At 50.6% G+C, this 18,691-nt stretch overlaps 1 protein-coding gene across 1 annotated transcript in view; it reads right to left on the bottom strand.

Moving 5' to 3' along the window:
• Positions 1–18,691, bottom strand: part of ITGA11 (integrin subunit alpha 11) — a 133,908-nt gene that overhangs the window by 59,441 nt on the left and 55,776 nt on the right. The window contains exons 3-5 of the mRNA XM_003901113.5: positions 8,064–8,164; positions 3,583–3,674; positions 510–624 (exon numbers count right to left, since the gene is read on the bottom strand). Of these exons, the coding sequence (XP_003901162.3) occupies positions 510–624; positions 3,583–3,674; positions 8,064–8,164 (308 nt within the window). The remainder of the gene's footprint in view (positions 1–509; positions 625–3,582; positions 3,675–8,063; positions 8,165–18,691) is intronic.

The following is an 18,691-nucleotide window of genomic DNA, read 5'->3' as shown; positions in this document are numbered from 1 at the left end:
AGGCTCTGGACGAGCTGGACAGAACTCCCTGCTGTCCAGGAGCACTAGTTTGGTGGAACTATTACCAAGGAGATTTCTGTTCCCCCTGTTCCTTCATCTACAGGGCTGCTGCATTGTGCAACATCAGGGGGCGCCATTCACATGGTAGTCTAAGCGAACAATTCCCCCAGAATTGTGCAGTGCACAGCTTGTCTGCTGCATGTGCTCACCAGGTAACCTGCTATATAACCAGGGTTTCTACAGTGAGCCTCCCTTGAGGCCGGGACTGTCTTTGAAACCTTAGCTCATTTGCTCCTCACTATCACACTTGGGAGAGGGAGGCCAGGATTATGACTCCCACAGAGGCCCAGAGAGGTGGAGTGATACATTCCAGGTCATTTGGAGAGCTGGGGTGGGGCAGGGCTAGAGTCCAAATACTGCTTTCTAGCCACAGGTTGTGGTGCTCAGGGCCCAAGTCTCTCTGGACCATCCACTGCTCAGCTTGAGGTTGCAGATTTGAAACCACTTACTTTGGAGAGCTGGGGCCACGGTCTTGGAGAACCTGAAGTTGGAGTTGACTCTTGAACACATCCCTGTGGTGTAGTAGGAGCTCCCACACTCGTGAGACCAGAGGGGGCTGCAGGCCTAGGGAGGACAGTGCAGACCCCTAGTCAGCGAGGGGCCTCAGAGAGGATCCAGGTCCAATGGCCTGAAGCCCAGTCCCATCCTCCATGACCCAAGACAGACTTCTCCTATCTGAGGAGTGAGGGGGTGAGGGGTCTTCTTTGGGTCTAACTGAACTCTCTCTTGCTGCAATGTGTACTAGTTCCTTTGGTTTCAGGTCTAATGGAGAAAAACTAATCTTGGAGTCTCTTTCATTGTTTTTTCAAGGCCCTGTTCTCCATTTCATCATTTAGGAATATGATACTTCCTCACGTTACCTGTCCACCCCACTCACCCATCCATCACACGGGATCTGGGGAAGCCTTTTCATTCGTGGGTGTGAACCCTTCAAGGGTCACTAGAATAACTCCTCTGTCTGAGAGGTCGCCTGAAGGGCCTTCCTGGGCAAAGTTCTAGGACTGGGTCCCAAAAACATGCCATGGCTCATATCGGGGCAGGGGAAGAGAAGAATGTTTGTATTCTTTCTGTGAAATGTTCTACCAAAAACAGTGATGTCAGTCCCCATTGAAGGACCGAGTGATGAGTTCTTCTCAGAGTCATTGTCATTAAACATGAAAGCTCAGCTCCATGCTTCCATTGCTATCAGGAAACCCAGAGCTAATTTTGTGCTGTAATTTCCTTTGGTTTAGGGGAGTAAGTATTCTACTTCCAATCCCCTTCTTTAATTACTTTATTTTTAAGCCCAGACCTTAAAGGTTATATTTTATGTGTGTACTTTGTTGAAGCTGCTCTACGTAATGTTTGGAAGTTGGGCCGGGTGGGGGAGGGGGGGGGTTGGGAATAAAGAATGGACAGATGGGTGGATGGATAAGTGGATGGATAGACAGATGATGGATGGATAAGTCGATGGTAGTTGGATGGATGAATGATGGATAGATGGATGATGAATGGATGGATGGATAAATGGATGGAAGATGGATGGAAGGATGATGGATAGATGTGGATGGATGGACAGATAGATGAATGGATAATGGATGGATGATGGATAGTGGATAGATGATAGATGAATGGGTGAATGAATGATGGTTGGATAGATGATGGATGGATAAGTGGATGGATGATGGATGGATAGATGATGTATGAATGGGTGGATGAATTATAATGGATGGATGGATGAATGGGTGGATGGATAGATAGATGAATGGATAAGTGGATGGATGATGGATGAATGGATGATGAATGAATAAGTGGATGAAAGATGGTTGGATGATGAATGGTTGATGGATGGATGGATGATGAATTGATGGGTGGATGAATGATAGATAGATGATGGAGGTTGATGGATGGATGCAGGAAGGAATAAATGGAAAGATGGATGATTGCATGGGAGATTGAGGGTGGATGGATGTGTGATGGGTAGATGAATGCATGGATGGTTGGATAAATGAATGGAGGAATGAATTGTTGAGGGGGGAATGGACTGATGAGTGATTCAATGAATATGTGACTATTTATAAACCAAGGATTAACCTACTCACAGAGGCCCCAGAGAATATATCACACCATTCCTCTCAGACCTTCATACCACCTTGTGAAGAAGGAATGTGATAAGAAGGCTGAGAGGGAAAAGGGAGTAGAGACAAAGCCCCTGATGGATATGTGTGTGGATAGGGCCAGGGGTCCTGCTTTGCCCCTGGTTATGGCTAATGAAGGGCTATGGGCTAAATATACATCAAGGCACCTCATGACTTTCCCTGGCAGAGCCACTGTGTACTCAAGTCCCCTTGCATCCCAGCCATCTTCTTATCTTTTTGTCTTATTTGTCTGATCTAATTTGTCTTGTGATTCATGCCCCAGATGTCTCATTTGTCAGCAGAAATAGACAAGAACAAAGACTGACACAAGCACCCCCATCTAAAAATGGGCAGTAATTTGTACTGGGCTTTCTGGGGTAAATTTTCTCTGAAATCCTCTCTTGCAACTGTTTCTAGGAACCATCAGTCTCAGAAGGATCCTGTTTGAACCCCAAGCATTGCCCATACTCAAGGCACCACTCCAAGGTGGTGGCAAGGAGCAGGCAGTGCCAATCCCTCATGCCGCCCACACTTGCTACTGTGTGCAGAACCCTCACGTGCTTGCCTGGGCACAGAATAGAGACCTGTAAGCAGGGCCTGCTGCTGTCTGTCCCCCAGCATCCTGTTAGACATTACTCATTTGCTTTCGCCTCTCTTTCCACCAGAGTGTAAGCTCCAGCAGGGCAGGGTCTCTATTCACTGCCGAATCCCAGTGCCCAGCACTGGGCTTAGCGCATACTATGGTAAGTGCTCAGAAACATCGTTGTTTAAATGAATGAATGTTTCTACCACCTCAACCCAGACATCCCTTTTTCTTTCTTCCTTGCGAAGGCCTGTCTCTTTAAAAACAAAACAGAAGCCTTCTCCAGCCTTCTTCATCTAATCCTGGATAGTTGAGATGGCTTGCCGCTCTGTAGCCCTTCCCTCGGCTGTAGTAAATCTGTGTTTTACTTATTTAAGGCATCCCTTCCAAGTCTTCTTTGGGTATGTGGTGCAGCCTGCTTCTTTTTTCAAGCCTAGAGCAGAGATTTGACCTCCAGCCCAGACAACTAGCTCCCTAAAGGAAGGGACAGTCCCCCATCAGACTTGTTGGCTATCTGTATTTTTTCTTGTCCCTTTTCTGGCTGTTCCTGCCTCCCTCGGGGTATGCACATAACAGGGCTCAATTGTGTCTTCTGCCTGAACTGTCCCTGCCAAAACACCCAGGGTCCCGCCACCCAGAATGGCGTAAGCAGGGAGCTGGTGGGGGAGCTGCTTCCTGGAGCGCGCAGGGCCAGGCAGCTTGGATGGAGTGGGGGAGAGTGGGTGTACAGTATGTACATGAGGGTGTGTAAGGAGACGCTCCACCCCTCCCCACCTCCACCCCCACCTCTCCTGACCGCAAGCAGTGGCAGGTGGCTCTTACCAGGAAGCTGTTGTCCTTGGGGTTGGTGGCGAGACTAAGGCCGAGGCGCATGTTGTCCTTCCGCTCGGACACGTTGGACAGGGTGACCCTTCCTGGGGTGGGGGGAGAAGCTCAGCTTGCAGTCCCCTCCTGCCCGCCCTCTGCCCAGAGCCTGCTGCTGGTCTGGTCACCCGAGGTGCCTCCCTGATTCTCCCTGGCCCTGGGGACCTCTGGCTCTCAGGGTTTACAAAAGGCCTTCCCCAGATGTACTTTCAGGACTTCCTCACAACTACCTGTGAGATGAGAAAACTGAGTCTCAGAGAGGCCAAACGACCTGCCCAAGGTCACACAGTAAGCACTCACCGAGCCTTCCATCTCCTAGCCCACAGCTTTTCCTCCTCCAGCCATCCGACTGGAGCCCCACTCCCCCGTGTGCCCCCAAACATGCCATGGCATCCCACCTGGGCTGGCTTCTTCTGTGCAGTTCCCCTGCCACGCTTTCCTCCAAGTCGACCCCCATCCACACATAACCAGTCCTGTGCCCAACTCTTTCCGTGCCCGCTTCTCTGCTCATCTGAACAACCAACATGCGACAGCTGAGAGAGCTCCCTCTCATGGGTAACAGACAGTCAACTCAACAAGAGCCTTCCAGAGCTACCAGGCCTTGCCCAGGAACGCCATTCTGAAGGTGGCTGCCAAGAGAGGTGCTTAGGAGCCGGGTTATCAGCCAGCTGGGAGTAGGGAGAGGGTCGGCTCAGTGGCAGATTGGAATAAAAAAAAAATTGCATCGCTTAAGGTTTTACCAGATCATCCTGGAGGCCATTGAAGGAAGGGAAGTGAGTCTGAATTCCCTAGAAGTGTGTTAGTATGTGTGTGCACGCACACACATGTGTACGGGAAGAGGGAGTGGGAGAGGCTGGGGAGCTAGAGTGTGCCAGCCCTAACCTGCAGTGTGAACAGCTCTGGATGGCTTCCCTGCCTGGGGGAGGAGTAATTTCTTTTTTCTTTTCTTTTCTTTTCCTTTTTCTTTTCTTTTCCTTTCTCTCCCCTTCCTTTTCTTTTCTTTTCTTTTTTTTTGAGGCAGGGTCTCACTGTGTCACCCAGGCTAGAGTGGAGTGGCACCATCACGGCTCACTGCAATCTCCAACTTCCAGACTCAAGCAATGGGAGGAATAATTTCTAAGGAGGCCTCAAGTAAGAATGGGTTGTATTGCGCTGTGTCAGTGACTGGAAGTGTGAAGAGTCGGCCTGGCTCCCAGGACACACAGGTCAGGAAGGCCAGCTGGTGCGGGAGTCTGGGGGTGGGCCGCTGGCAGAGCCCAGCTTGTCAGACACGGACTGTTTCGTGCACTGGAGGGTGGAGGCAGCTGTGTTTGTTGTTTTGCCTTTTTGATTTTCCTCAGTTTGAAGCAAGGCTCCTTTGAAATCTGCCCTTCTTGACTGTGCTAAGAATGACTGGGCTTGATTTCTCTTTTGTCTGTCCAAACAGGCACGAGAGAAAATAACAGTAAAGCCCCGGTGTTTCTGAGATGCTTTATCATCTACAAAGCACCGCGCACACCTGCCCTTTCAGGACTCCTCATGGTCCTGGGAGACCCGGGGTCATCATTTCCATTTTACAGATGAGAACATTGAGGTGTAGAGAGGGTTAGTTACTGCCACAAGGTTACGTGCTGGGAAATTAAAGAGCAAGATCTTTAGCCCAGACCATGTGACGTTTCATCCTGAGTCCTGCGTTTTTTCCCATCTGATGGCATCATGGTGGCAGTGGGAACTAGAGGGCAGCTCCATGCTCCACTGGACTGGGTAACCCTCGCCCCCTTCTGGCTAGAATTCTGCCCTCCAATTATTTAAGGGGCTCAGCCCTCGCCACCCTGCCTCTCTCTTTCCTCCCTCTCCCCTGGGACTGATGTTTGTAGTGAAACTGTGCAGCTGGTTGAGACAGAGGGGCAGGGGGGGAAAGATCCCTGTGTTGCAGTTAGACAAACTCAGGTTCAAGTCCTGCTTTGCCCTACCCCTCTGTGAGTGGGAGAGAGTCACGCCTTCCTCAGCAGGTATGGGTGAGGGTCCTGGGCCCAAGCCTCTCCCCACACAGGGCCTGGCTTTGAGAATCACGTCACCTCGCCCAGCCCCCGCCCCTCATTGAAAACCCTGACTTTATCCAGGTGTTGGAGGGACTGTGCCAGTGGTAGTGTCTTTCCCACTGAGGTGTGAATGACTGACACCCACTGAGCCTTCCCTGGAGAAAGAAGAAAGAACATTCCTGGCACCGTGCTGCCCAGTGCCTGGAATGGCCGTAGGAAAACCCAGGGCTTGGGTTTCCCAGCCTTGCATTTTCCACTGTGGGGTGAAACTGACAGATGTTCTTTCTGCCATGCATTTTCTTCTCAGTGGGAGAGAGAGAACCACACCTCAAATGAAGAGTAATTTTCCTCTGTCCCAACTCACTTTGCTACCCACTGCCTCCTGGGCTTGTGCCCCAGCTCAAAAATGTTTTCCAGGGTCTGATGGCTTTATGCCTCCTCCTCCCTCTGGAGAGAAATGGGGTCCACATTGCAACAGAGAAAAAAAGAAGATTGGTTCACGAATCCACGTCCCTGCCTGGACCAGAAGCTTCTCTCGGTGGCTGAGGCCCTGAGCAGAGGGCTCACTCTTCCACCACCCCTCAACCTCATTGCCTCTGTCCCAACTACATGGCCTTTCTTTATCTTCTCCAACAGGGCAGACTTGTTCCTACCTCAGGTCCTTTGCACTTGATCCTCCTTTGTCTGGAGTGCTCCACCCCCACCTATAACCTTCTCAAAAACTACCTGCTCAGAGAGGCCTTCCCCAACCACCTTGCTAAGGTAGAAATCCCTCTCCACTTCCACCGCCCCCTAGCCACTCTTATTACAGCACCTGGTTTATTGCACAGCATTAATCCCTGCCTAAAATTATCCTGCTTCCTAATTTGCCTACCCTATTAGCTTCCCCTTCCTTGGCCTCTTGTTCTCGCCATATCCCCAATAACTAGTACAGTGTTTGGAACATGCTAGGTGCCCATTAAAAGTTCGGGAACAGATTAGACTCGGAATGGATCCTAAGAGTTGTAGAGTCCAGCCTCCTTGCTTTACACATAAGTAAACTGAGGCTCAGAGAGAGGATGTGAACTCCGCATGGACACATGGCGAAGAAACTGTACAGCTGGAAGGGGACTCCAGCATGGCCAGTTTCAGAAGCCTGTGCTCTCAGGGTGCTGATGACCTGGAACCATACGCCACCCACCAGGCACCCTCTTCCCTTAGACAATTTCCTCACAATTTCCTCACTGGGCCCCAGCTGTGCTGGGTTTTCAACTTCCCACCCATGGCGCGGACGCAGATGTGGACAGCGGGAGCCTCCGGGACCATGTGACAGACAGCTGGCTGCCCTGGGGAGTTCTTTGGGCTTTCTCTTGGATGCTGACCTTTTCATCCATCAGCTTATCTCTTGAATCTCTGCCATTCCCATGAGATCCTGCTGCCCTTCCCATCCGCCATCTCCCAGGGAGCCCCACCCCGCTGCTCTGGGATGGGGGCCCCCCTCCTCGAAGGAGGAAGGCCCAGGGTCCTCGTCCTAGGGAAGGCCAGTCCTCCAGGGCAAAGCCTAGAATTGCAGCTTGTCAGCCAAAATGCAGCTTTTTCTCCCTTCTGCGAGCAGAGCAAGCAATGGCCCAGCCGCTGTCTGACCTTTAGGACAAGTGGGAGCACTTTAGTGGACTGGCGTGTGTGCTTAGTGGATACACATGTTTGCACACACATAAGCAGACACACACACGCATGCAAACACACACGAGTAGATTTTAGGAGGGCTTCGGAGGCTGGGGGCTGTTCACAGCATCTCCCTGTTCCAGAATATGCCTGAAAGCTCTTCAGGGAGGAAAGGCTTGCACTTCCGAAGCACAGTGTTGCTTGGTGGTTAAAGGGATGCCATAGCCTGCATGTACTGGACTCCAAGCCCTGCTGCTTGTGAGCTGAGTGACCCCGGGCAGGTCCCCTCACCTCTGTATGCTGTCATTTCCCATCTGTTAAATGGTTAAATCCCATATGGGTGTTGTGAGGATTAAATGAGTCCAAATGTGCCTCACACATGGTGAACATTATCTGAGATATCTGAATGTTAGCTATTGTTGTTATTATTTCAAAATCAGGAAGAAGACCAGAAGTCCTTTTTCTTTCTCCTGGGAGAGAAAACTTTGAGTGGAAGGGCAGTGGCTGAGTCAGAAAGAGGAATGGCCTGGGACAGCGAGGGCCTGGGTTGATTCCTGGTGGGCCCCTGGCAAGCTGTGTGGCTGTGGGAAAGTTGCCTCCTCTCCCTGGCCTCAGCTTCCTCATGTGGAATGTGGGGGCAGTGACATCAGCTGGGTCACCCCATGGGGTAGCAGGAAGGAGTCAGTGTGACCGTGAACATAGGCGTGCATCAGAGCCTGCCTTGTGTTAGACAACCGTTGACCTCATTGTGAAGAGACCACCAGCCCACGTTACCCAGGTTGAGTTTGGTGCAGTTCCCGTGGATCACTGGACACTTGTACACGTCTCCCGTCTTCTGGTGGCCATTGGTTTCCAGTGGGGCGCCCACGACCAGCCTGGGAAGGAAGAGAAGATGAGCAAAGACATTGGGGAAGGTACTCTTTCCCGGCAAGGATGGAGCCTGGTGGGCAGTGTGGAGGTGAAGCTGGGTGGGGACGGTGGGAGGGAACCCTGGAGGTGTGAACACATGCAGATCCTCAGGCTGGGACCACTGTCCCCCTAGGGGAGGGATGCTGGGCTTTCAGCATAAAGTCATGGGACCTGTGGCCCATTCTAGGCCCTTGCTTAGGTACAGAGATGAAGACCACACGGGCTCTGCAACAAATGGGATGGAGGCAAATCCCTGGTGGAGGAGGGGACAATGTTTGAGCTGGGTCTTAAAGGATGAATATGAGTTTGTCAAATGACAAGAGAGTGGTAATGGAAGTCATTCTGACAAAGGAATGATGTTTCTGGAGCCACAGAGTCTTGACCGTCTATCATTACCTGAAAGGGGCCTCATTCTTCATCTTATAGGGAAGCCTTTAAGCTGGTGCCCCAGAGTGGACAAGGCAGCCAGTGGGCGGAAGCTGCCGTGCAGCGGGGGCTCCTGCCTTGAGCCTATGCCTTTGCAACCTTCTTTGGAGAAAGTGTCTTTGCAGATGTAACTAAGTTAAGGTTCTTGAGTTGAGATCATCCTGGATTACCTGGGTGGGCCCTAAATTCAATGCCAAGTGTCCTGAAGAGGAAACACAGAGGAGAGACATGGAGGAGAAGAGAGACCTGAGAAGACAGAGGCAGAGTTAGGAGAGATGCCACCCCAAGCCAAGGAGTGCCCGGGGCCACCAGAAGCTGGAAGAGCCAAGGAAGCATTCTCGCCTAGAGCCTGCGGAGGGAGTGTGGACCTGGTGCTGCTGCAATTCAGGCTTGCGTCCTTCAGGACTCAGGGAATGCGTTTCTGTTGTTTTAAGCCACCCAGGTTGTGATCATCTGTTATGGCGGCCCTAAGGAACTAACGCACCTGACTGACTTACTTACATGTATCTAGGGAAAAGTGAGCAACCACTCCTTCCTGGCCCGGCCAAGCCCCGGTGGCCGTGCCCTGGAGGAAAAGCCTGTGACCTTGGAGGTGTGGCTGTGGACTCACCCCCCCTTGATGCTGGGGAGAGTTCTACCTCAGACTGGAGGGTCCCCCGGTCCTGTCCTTAGTGCTCCCCAGGGTCCTCTATGCCTCATCTCCCACCCAGCAGAAAGCAGCTCCATCACGGGGGCCCAGAGTGTCCCAAGATTCTGACCTGCCCACTGGGTCTGAGGCACGTGACTCTGGCACACCTGGGGTCCTCTAGGCCTTGGGTGCCAGTCTAGTTCTCTACTCAGGCCATATACTAACAGTGGCTAAGAACAGTAACCCTCCCCAGGGACAGTGGTACTGTGTGGGAGGGGACACCACAGCCCACAAGAGCCCTGAAAGGCTTTCAATCCCGAGGGATAGAGAACAGATGATGGCGGGATCTGGCACACAGGGACAGGTGGGACTTTCTGGAGCTTTTTAACCTTGCTCTTCTAACCTTTTTAACCTGCTCTTCCAGCAGCTTCCCACTGCCTGGTGACATGGCCCAAAGAAGCTACTGCACGCCAGCTGACTTAGATGGTTGGGAGGAGGTGGCTGGGAGGCTCGGGCTGCACGGGACTTAAGTGGCTTCTTGTGGTCCATTGCTCCCCCTACCCCGGTCCACCTTGACACTGTCAGGAAGGAAAGCCAGGTCTGAAGTGGGAGTTAACAGAACTCTGTTTGAAATTAAGCATCTATGAAATAAGAGCTGAGGTTTCTCCCCTGGGGAGCCAGATGCTGGCAGATTCTATATATATCCCCTTATTAAGCCTGCCTATTTTTGACTGGCAGAAATTAATTGGACCCATAAAATCTGTTTGTCTAGACGAAGTGATTTTTGGCTACTTAATTCTGCAAGTGATTGTGTGGTCGAGGCTGCTCCATCCTTGAGAGAGAGAGAAGGAAAGTGAGACAAAGGAAGAAAAAGGTCAGTAAGAGAACCCTGGGCTCTAAGCTTACTTCTCTAGGGCTGCTCCAGTTTTCAAGGTTAACTTGACGCGTGTCCAAGTTTTCCTGAGGGACACAGTCCTCCTGGGCACTTTTGCTGGATAAAGGAGCACCTCTCAGGATGCCTCTGGGAGAATCAGGTGCAGCATGTTCTAGATTAGAAAAGCCATGGCCAGCTGGGTGCAGTGGCTCATGCCTGTACTTCCAGTACTTTGGGAGGCTGAGGCGGGTGGATCACCTGAAGTCAGGAGTTCAAGACCAGCCTGGCCAACATGGTGAAACCCCCGTCTCTACTAAAAAATACAAAAAAATTAGCCGGGTGTGGTGGTGGGCATCTGTAATCCCAGTTACTTGGGAGGCTGAGGCAGGAGAATCGATTGAACCCAAGAGAAGGAGATTGCAGTGAGCAGAGATCATGCCACTGTACTCCAGCCTGGGTGACAGAGCAAGACTCCATCTCAAAAAAAAGAAAGGCAACGAGAAACAGAAGGGGCCATATATATCTAGGCAAGCTATGTGCAAAGACCGGTGACTTCCCAGAAGTCATGTGTCCTGGCAGTGGCTGAGATGGGACAATCTGGCAGTAAATTCACTAAGTCACTGAGACCTCGAATTTGCAATGAGACCGGTTTTGTCCTTTTCAAAGAACAAGGGCCATTCCCTGGGTCCCATCTCCACTCTCCCAGACCTCATTTCTCTGGGAGTCCATAGTACTTCACGAGGTAGGAGGGCAGCGCTCACTGTCCCCATAATACAGATGCAGAAACCGAGGCCCCAGGAGGGGAGCTGACCCAGCCTCAGAGTTGGTTTGTGGCAGAGCCGGGACTGGAGTTCTCCTGGAACCGCTTCCTCTGCATTGTCTCAAATGTTTCTTTGCCATGAAAGGAGGGCCTGGGTCAGCCCTTCTCTTTATTCTTGAGTCTGGGCATTACGTGTGCCTGTTGGGCTTGAGGTTTTGAGGACATGATTCAGTCTCAGTTTGAGGGGATAACTGCCGAAGCGCAGGGAAAATGTTCACGTCACCACTGAGACCAGCCAAATTGCCTGGGGTCTGGCAGCCCCTGCCACCCCCTGTGGCCTCAGCCTTATATAGCCATCTGCAGCCTCAGGGCCTGCTGCGCCTCTCGGGGGCTTGATACCCTATACCTCCTGGCGTGGGCACCAGACGGCACGGCAAACCCCAAAGGTCGTTGCGAGCATCCGGCCCTTTCCACGGGCTGTGTGCTGTGAGTCACCGGCTGCGGGCTCCCAGCATTCTTCCTGCAGAGGCGCAGGGAGCAGGGCTTCGGTGGATGGGAAAATGGGCACGAGGCATTCCAGCCACAGCCCTGTAGGACCCTTTCCCTGGTGACCAACCTCTAAGAAGGGGCTTGCCGAGAGAGGATGCTCGCTGTGGAGATTGCCACTGTGGAAGGCTGGACATGGCCCTGCTCTGTGCTGGGCTCCTTGGCTCCTTGCCCGACCCAGGCTAAGACAAAGGCCCCCTGGCTCCAGCGCCCTCCCACCTGACTCTACCTCACCCTCTCCAACAAGGCCCTTTGGGGACTCATCCTGAATTCTGCTTATCCTCAGCTCCATTCTTCCAGGCCGTTTTGGTCTCTAAACTTAAAATTCAATCTCCTGTAAGAAAAAAGACGACATGTACCCCTAATTATGTGTAAGTGTATGTGTAAATTATACCAGCATAAACTGTCCAATTTTAATTCACTGTATACTAAATGTTAGTAATTCTATTTTTTTCAGATAAAATATAAACCTAAATAGAACTCACATTATTTTATTTCTGTACTCCAGTATATTGTCCCGCACAGTCCCTGTGGTGTGTGTATCCCACCCTGGAGACCATCCCTTTAAAATCCAGCATAAATTCCCACCTGCTCCAGGAAGCCCTCGGTGATTACCCTGCCCTTTCTCATATAAACTGGCATGTAATCCCTGCTGTCTGGTGTGGCCAATGTTGTAGTGTCATGATTCCCTGAGGTCTGAGGTGTCCTGGATTGCCCTGCTGCACCAGCGTAGGGTGATCCTGAAGGCACTCAGCAAAGAGGTGCCCAGTGACCGACCTAACCTTCTGTAAGACAGTCTGCAGCAGGAGCAACTGTGGGAGCTTTTGGCTTTGCCTCAGGCCTAAGAGAAGCCCCTGAATTCAATCCTTGGAAAGAGGGTTGCTGAGAAATCGAGTACTTTCCATGCATAGGAGTTCAATGGAGTGACCCAGCTTCCGTGCTAAAGTCAATGTTGACTGCTTCCCTGGTTTCCATTTCCTCCTTCTCAACAGTATTCATTTCTGTTTGAGGATCCAGGGAATCTGACTGTATTCGCAGTCGTAGGGATAGAGCACATAGCTCATGTTAGGACAGTTTATCTCCCAGCTGCGGTGATTGAGTCAGGGTGGGCCAAAGACTTAAACCTCCCCAATCAAAGTGAATCTCAAGACTTGTGCTTGGGATGCAGGGATCAGGGTGGTCTCTTTTCTCTGGATGCCATAGTGAGTGAATGCAAGGCCTGGAACTGTTGGGAGTCACCTTGTGATGATGAGGGGTATGAGCTGATACGTAGACAGCAGGAGAGCTGAGAGAAGCATGAAGAGAAGGAGCTGAAGTCCTGCTGATGCTGTGAACCCCTGGATCAAACTGTACCTGAAGCCTAACTACCACTAGACTTTTCAGACATAGGCACAGTGACTACCTTTTACTGCATAGTAAGTCTGTGAGGTTTTAGGTACTTATAACTGAAAACATCCTAATGTTTAGAGTGTACAAGGCAAAAAAGTGCACATAGTGAAAATTACTCTTAGAAATTCCATATGTTATTATGCTATAAGAAAAACATGGCAACCAAGACCAACGAGGGAGGAGCAGATTCATATCCCCTAGCTCATGCTCCACCTGCGGCCTGGACTTACTGAGTGAGGGGTAGGTGGAATCGCCAGCACCATGTATATTATTTCTCTCTTGTTGTTTAAGTGAATGCATAGAACTTTCCCCTGGCCCAGACTTGTGGGAACAGAAACCCTTTTGTCCTATGTGCATCCCACTTACAACAGCTGCTTAGACAGGGAGCCCTGCATTCCAGATGTTTCTGGTTACCTGGTAACAGGCCTAGAGATCATCAGAGCTGGGAGGAAACATGCAGGTTCCTTGGGCCAGCCTCAAATGTGGGATCCAAGGACAGGATGAGAAGTGCCGTGTCTGAGGCCTCAGAGCAGGCAGTGGCAGAGCTAGACTAGTACGTGGTGTCCTGACTCCCAGGGTAGTGCTTCCCCCAAGCCATGGAGGGCAGAAAGCCCAGAGGCAAGGGCTGGGGCTCTAGGCCCTGTCAGACTTTTACAGGCTGTGTCTGCTGAGGCAGGTGGGAGCAGCTTAGTTCCCTAGCAGATGAAATGAGCCCAAGGGCATGAATTGAGTTCACTGGATGCTGGGGGAAGGAAGAAGGAACCTCCAAGAATGGGCCTGCCTCTGGAGGAGGTCCTAGGACCAGAGGCTGGCATGGACTACCTAGGAAGGGAAGATTGTGGGTTCAATCCGCTCCCTGACGGGCCTCACGGCCTCCCTCTGCAAAGCCTCAACCTCACATCCCGGGAAATCCAATTATCATTGGTTATCCTTTTCATTTGAATGAATCACTTTCAATGCAATTTAATTGCACTTGATTTTGATCTCCAGGACAGCTTTGGGGCTGGCAGAGCAGTTTGTGTCTGAGGCTCAGAATGTAGGTGTGATGAGCATGTAGAGAGACACTGATCAGTTTCTCAGCCAGGATTTCACGTCCTGTGTTCTTTTTCCCATTGTGAAGAACTGGAAAGCTCAGTGCCCAGGGAGGAGCGAGGTCTGCCCTCTCTAAGGCCAGCAGGGCCTGTCCCCACAGGGGCCTCTCACCTCTCTCCTCTCTCACCCCATTCCCTTCTTCACCTGTTCCTTTCTCTCAGCACAGCCGCTGCCCCCTTAAACCCACACGGGCCCTTTGTCTCTTTTTTCTCCTGGTTTCATTTTCCTTTTCTGAAATTAGATAGGGGCATCAGGGAGGGGTTTCACTGGAGGAGCCGAGAGAGAGCTCGAGGGAACAAAGGGAGATTATTCCTTTAGTGAGGCCTTTCTCTCCCTCTCTCTCCATGGAAAATGGAATCTCCTCCAGCCCCTGAGAGTTTGGTGGCTAATGGGTTCAAGATGGGGCTGGGGAAGCGCTGAGCGCAGCAAGTCCGAATGCCTGCCCGGTGGGGGCCCCGGGGCTGCCCTGACTGGGGGTTGGGTGTAGATGGAGAATCTGGCCCAGGATCTGCCCAAGGGGAGAAGTTGGCACCTTCAGGTCTTCCTGGGCTGACTGCAGGGGATTGTGGTTCACCTGGGCTCACACATCTGGTGAGGCCTGGCCTTGTGGGGGCTGGGGAAATGAGAGCCCCTTATTCTCCCTCCATAAAGTCCTATCAGACACTGGAAGCCTTTGTGTGCATTTTAAACAGGGACATATACATGATGATTAATTTTATGTGTCAACTTGACTGGGCCACGGGGTACCTAGATATATGGCCAAACATCATTCTGGGTGTTTCTGTGAGGGAGTTTTTTGCATGAGATTAACACTTAGATCTGTAGGCTGAGGAAAGCAAATCGCCCTTTCTAATGTGGGTGGGCCTCATCCAATCAGTGGAAGGGCAGAACGGAACAAAATGACTGACCCTCCCTTAAGAAAGAGAATTCTCCCTGGACCCTCCCCCAGACCATCCACAGAGGCTGAAACGGGGGGTGGGGTCCAGCGTCTGTGTTTTCACAAGCCCTCTAGGAGACACTGATGCATGCTTAAGTTTGAGAAGCATGAGAAGTGTTTATATGGGGGCAACAGAGGCACGGCGACTCTCATTGGGCTCAAAGCCCCAGATCCATGCCAACAAAATCCACCCTCTTCACCATGCCTTCTGAGGCTCTGTATCACCTCATTGTTCTCCTCTTTTTTTTTTACCTGGGCTGCTATAAACACTGTGCACAGCTGGGTCCTCTCCACCATCATCTAGGGCTCATCTCCAAGGCCAGCTCCCCAAAGTGGCCTTTCCTGAAGACCTGTCACTCTCTGTCTCACCAACCTGCCTTGCATTCCTCAAGTGCTTTGCAGTGTCCGATGTTGGTTTCTTTGTGTGACTTTTCATTGTCCTTATTTCCCTATAGGGCTTAAGCCCCAAGGGAGCTGGGATCTTGCTTGTCAAGTGGGCAGCCACAACTACCCCAGCACTCAGAACAGCATCTGGCACTGAGTGAATCCTGGAATGTAGTTTTTGTATGAACTGGTGAATCACCTGGCTTAGTGGGATGCCTGTGACCCAGTAGCCTGTAGCTTGGGACCACTGGCTGCCAGCTGCTTGCTTTTGTTTTCCAATATGAGTTGACCCAGCTGGGCGAATAGAGCAAGCTCTGGCAGGGGAAGACAAGGTCATTAACTGCCTTGGGCCTCAGTGTTCTCACCTACCCAAAGGGACTGAATATTATACCTGGGCTGCTCACCCTTCAGGGTTTTAAGGGGCAGTGGTTTCCACCCTTGCTGGTCACCAGGATCGCCAGGGGAGGTACAAATGCAGGTTCCTGAATCCCACTTCCAGAAGGTTCTGACTCAGCCAGTCTGGGACACGGCCCAGGAATCTGCAGATCTCTGGGGTGTAGAGGCAGGATGGGAAGCCCTGTTTGAAGGATCTGCTAAGGAAGCAGATAGGAGGCTCTCTGGCCAAGTGAAGCAGCACTTCTACCCTGGGAACTTCCGCTGTATCTGGGGATCATGACCACAGCCATCTCCGACCATCTAGCTCACCCAGATTGATTTTATCTATTTATTTTTGAAAAATTTGTTTTATTTCTTTTGGTCATAAGAAAATATGTAATAAATAATACTTTAATTGGTTCAAAAAAGTATTAACGTATTTAAAAACTGTGATTCTTTTTTATTAAAGGTAATACACATTTGTTATCTAGTGTTCATGTTGCAAAACTGTGCAAAGTAATATTTTTGTTTTGGTTTGTTTTTTGAGATGGAGTCTCCCTCTGTTGCCCAGGCTGGAGTACAGTGGCGGGATCTCAGCTCACTGCAACCTCCAGCCCCCTGGGTTCAAGCAATTCTCCTGCCTCAGCCTCCCTAGTAGCTGGGATTATAGGCATGAGCCACAGTGCTGGCTAATTTTTGTATTATTAGTAGAGACAGGGTTTCACCATGTTGGCCAGGCTGGTCTCGAACTCCTCACCTCAGGTGATCTGCCCGCCTCAGCCTCCCAAAGTGCTGAGATTACAGGCATGAGCCACTGTGCCCGGCCCAAAGTAAAACTGAAAGCCTTCTCCCTCCTCTTCTCAATCCAGCCTTCTATGGAACACTACTATAGCAGCAGGGATGCAGACAACCTAGAGGACATCCACATTTTAAAAACTGGAATCATTCTACATACGTGGCTCTGTAACAGGCTTTTTCCATTTAATTATTTTGTACGTGGACATATTTCTGTGTTAATATCTATCAATACCCCCCTTAGACTGTGTGACTAGGGCCCCTGCTCTTGGTTCTGCTCCAACCCTTCTCTAGCTGTGCCCCCTCCTATGGGATGTGGAGTCCTAGGGGTCAAAAGGACAGGACACCTAGAGCCACTGTCCTCCTACTCTGGGTGGTTGGGATGCTGGAATCTCCTGCCCAAATAGCCAGGGCCTGAGTCCAGGGCCTGTGCAGGCCTCTCCTCTAGACTTGTCTTTCTAATAGAGAAGCATACCTCTGATGGTAGTAGCCAAGGAGTGGCCATTTGCAGGGCTGTAGCGAGAGCTTGGGTGTGCAGGCTGGAGTGTCTACATGTGTAATGCCCCCCAGTTATTGAGAGAGAACCAGAGGTGGGCAGAAAAGATGGCAGGTCATGGGCCAGAGCCTCTGTTTACTTTCTTGCCTCAGGGTGGGCCTGGTATAGATAGATAATATAGTTTTGCCTCCTTCTTTATAGTGGTTGCACAGTGTTACACTTTTTAACCATTCTTTATAGTAGTTGCACAGTGTTACACTTTTAAACCATTCTTTATAGTGGTTGCACAGTGTTACACTTTTTAACCATTCTCCTGTTCAAGGATACGGAAATAAACAGTTTCATTCCTCTATTGATAGACATTCAGGTGCTTTGGACAATTTTTCTTGAAGCTGGGCATGGTGGCACGTGTCTAGAATCCCAGCTACTAGGGAAGCTGAGGCAGGAGCATCAATTGAGATCAGGAGTTCAAGACCAGCTTGGGCAACATAGCAAGACCTCATCTATAAAAAATAAAAAATTATCTGGGTATGGTGGCATGTGCCTGTAGTTCCAGCTATTCAAGAGGCTGAGGCAAGAGGGTCACTTGAGTCCAGGAGGTCAAGGCTGCAGTGAACTATGATCGTGCCACTGCATTGCAGCCTGGGTGACAGAGAGAGACCCTGTCTCTAAAAAATAAAAAATAAAAAAATTTCTATTGCATATCTTTTACCAATACTAATAAATAAAAGGCCTCCATGCGTAAGTAGCTATGGGTAGTCATGAAGTCAGTAAATACAAAGCCCACATGCTCTCCTGATGGCTGGACGTAGAGGTGCCCCTCTCGGCTTGGGCACACACCTGTTGACAAGCATTATCACAAACGTCAACTTCATAATCGACATTTGGGTCTCTGGTTTGCACTTGACAACTTTTAGGTCCACCTCAGCTGACATCCAAACAGTGATTCTTTCCTAAGTTGCAGAAGTTCTTAGAAGAGAAGAGGGAAGAGTGAGGGAAGGTGACTGCAAAGGAAGTTCTCAACCCATTTGGAGGGAAAATGAGAACCTCTGCCACTGACTATGTGGAATAAAAGTAGCCAGCTTGTGCCATTTAGAGTGTCTGACATTCGAGTGTCAACCTCTCAGCAGCCCTCCGCATCTCACACCCCAATGCCAATCACACGCGGCTGCTCATCCGTCCGTTTCTCAACATTGCCTGCACTCTCTCCTTCCCACCTCTGCATGAGCAGTCTCCTCATCTCAAACTCTCAGTCTATCCCCATTCCATCCACCCTTCAGTGCCTCTTCCTCCAGGAAGCCTTCCTTGATCTCTTAGCGGAAAACTCTTTCAATTCCTATGAAGCTTTGCCTATACCTCTACTGTTTGTGTCTTTTCTCTCCTCTAGATAATTTGCCTGTAGATAGCAGAGAGAGAGAGAGAGAGAGAGAGACCCTGATGCATTTTCAAATCTCCCCCCAGTGCTGGTCAAATCCCTTGGACACAGTCAAGGCTCAATCACTGTTTGATGAGTGAATACATGAATGGACGGATGGAAGAAGCTGCTCATTTTGCAAAGACAAGCTGAGTCTTCACTTTGCTTCTTGGGGTGTATCTGGCAGCACAGCCGGGCCGAGCTCTTCTGGGTCCCGTCTGCAGTTGGACAACCAGCCTTGGTAAGCCCTTGGCTCAGCTCTCTCAGGAAGGTGGCTGTGGTCTGTTTTCCCCCCAGAGAGGTTGGACATGCAGTGTAACCCCTCACCCTTCTCTTTGCAAGATGCCTGACAAACCCTTGCTTATTTTTCCAAGTCA

Source organism: Papio anubis, chromosome 7 (genome assembly GCF_008728515.1).
Source record: "Papio anubis isolate 15944 chromosome 7, Panubis1.0, whole genome shotgun sequence".
NCBI classification, from domain to species: Eukaryota; Metazoa; Chordata; class Mammalia; order Primates; family Cercopithecidae; genus Papio; species Papio anubis.
The sequence above is the reverse complement of the archived record's forward strand: the minus strand, read 5'-3'. Positions and strand labels throughout refer to the sequence as shown.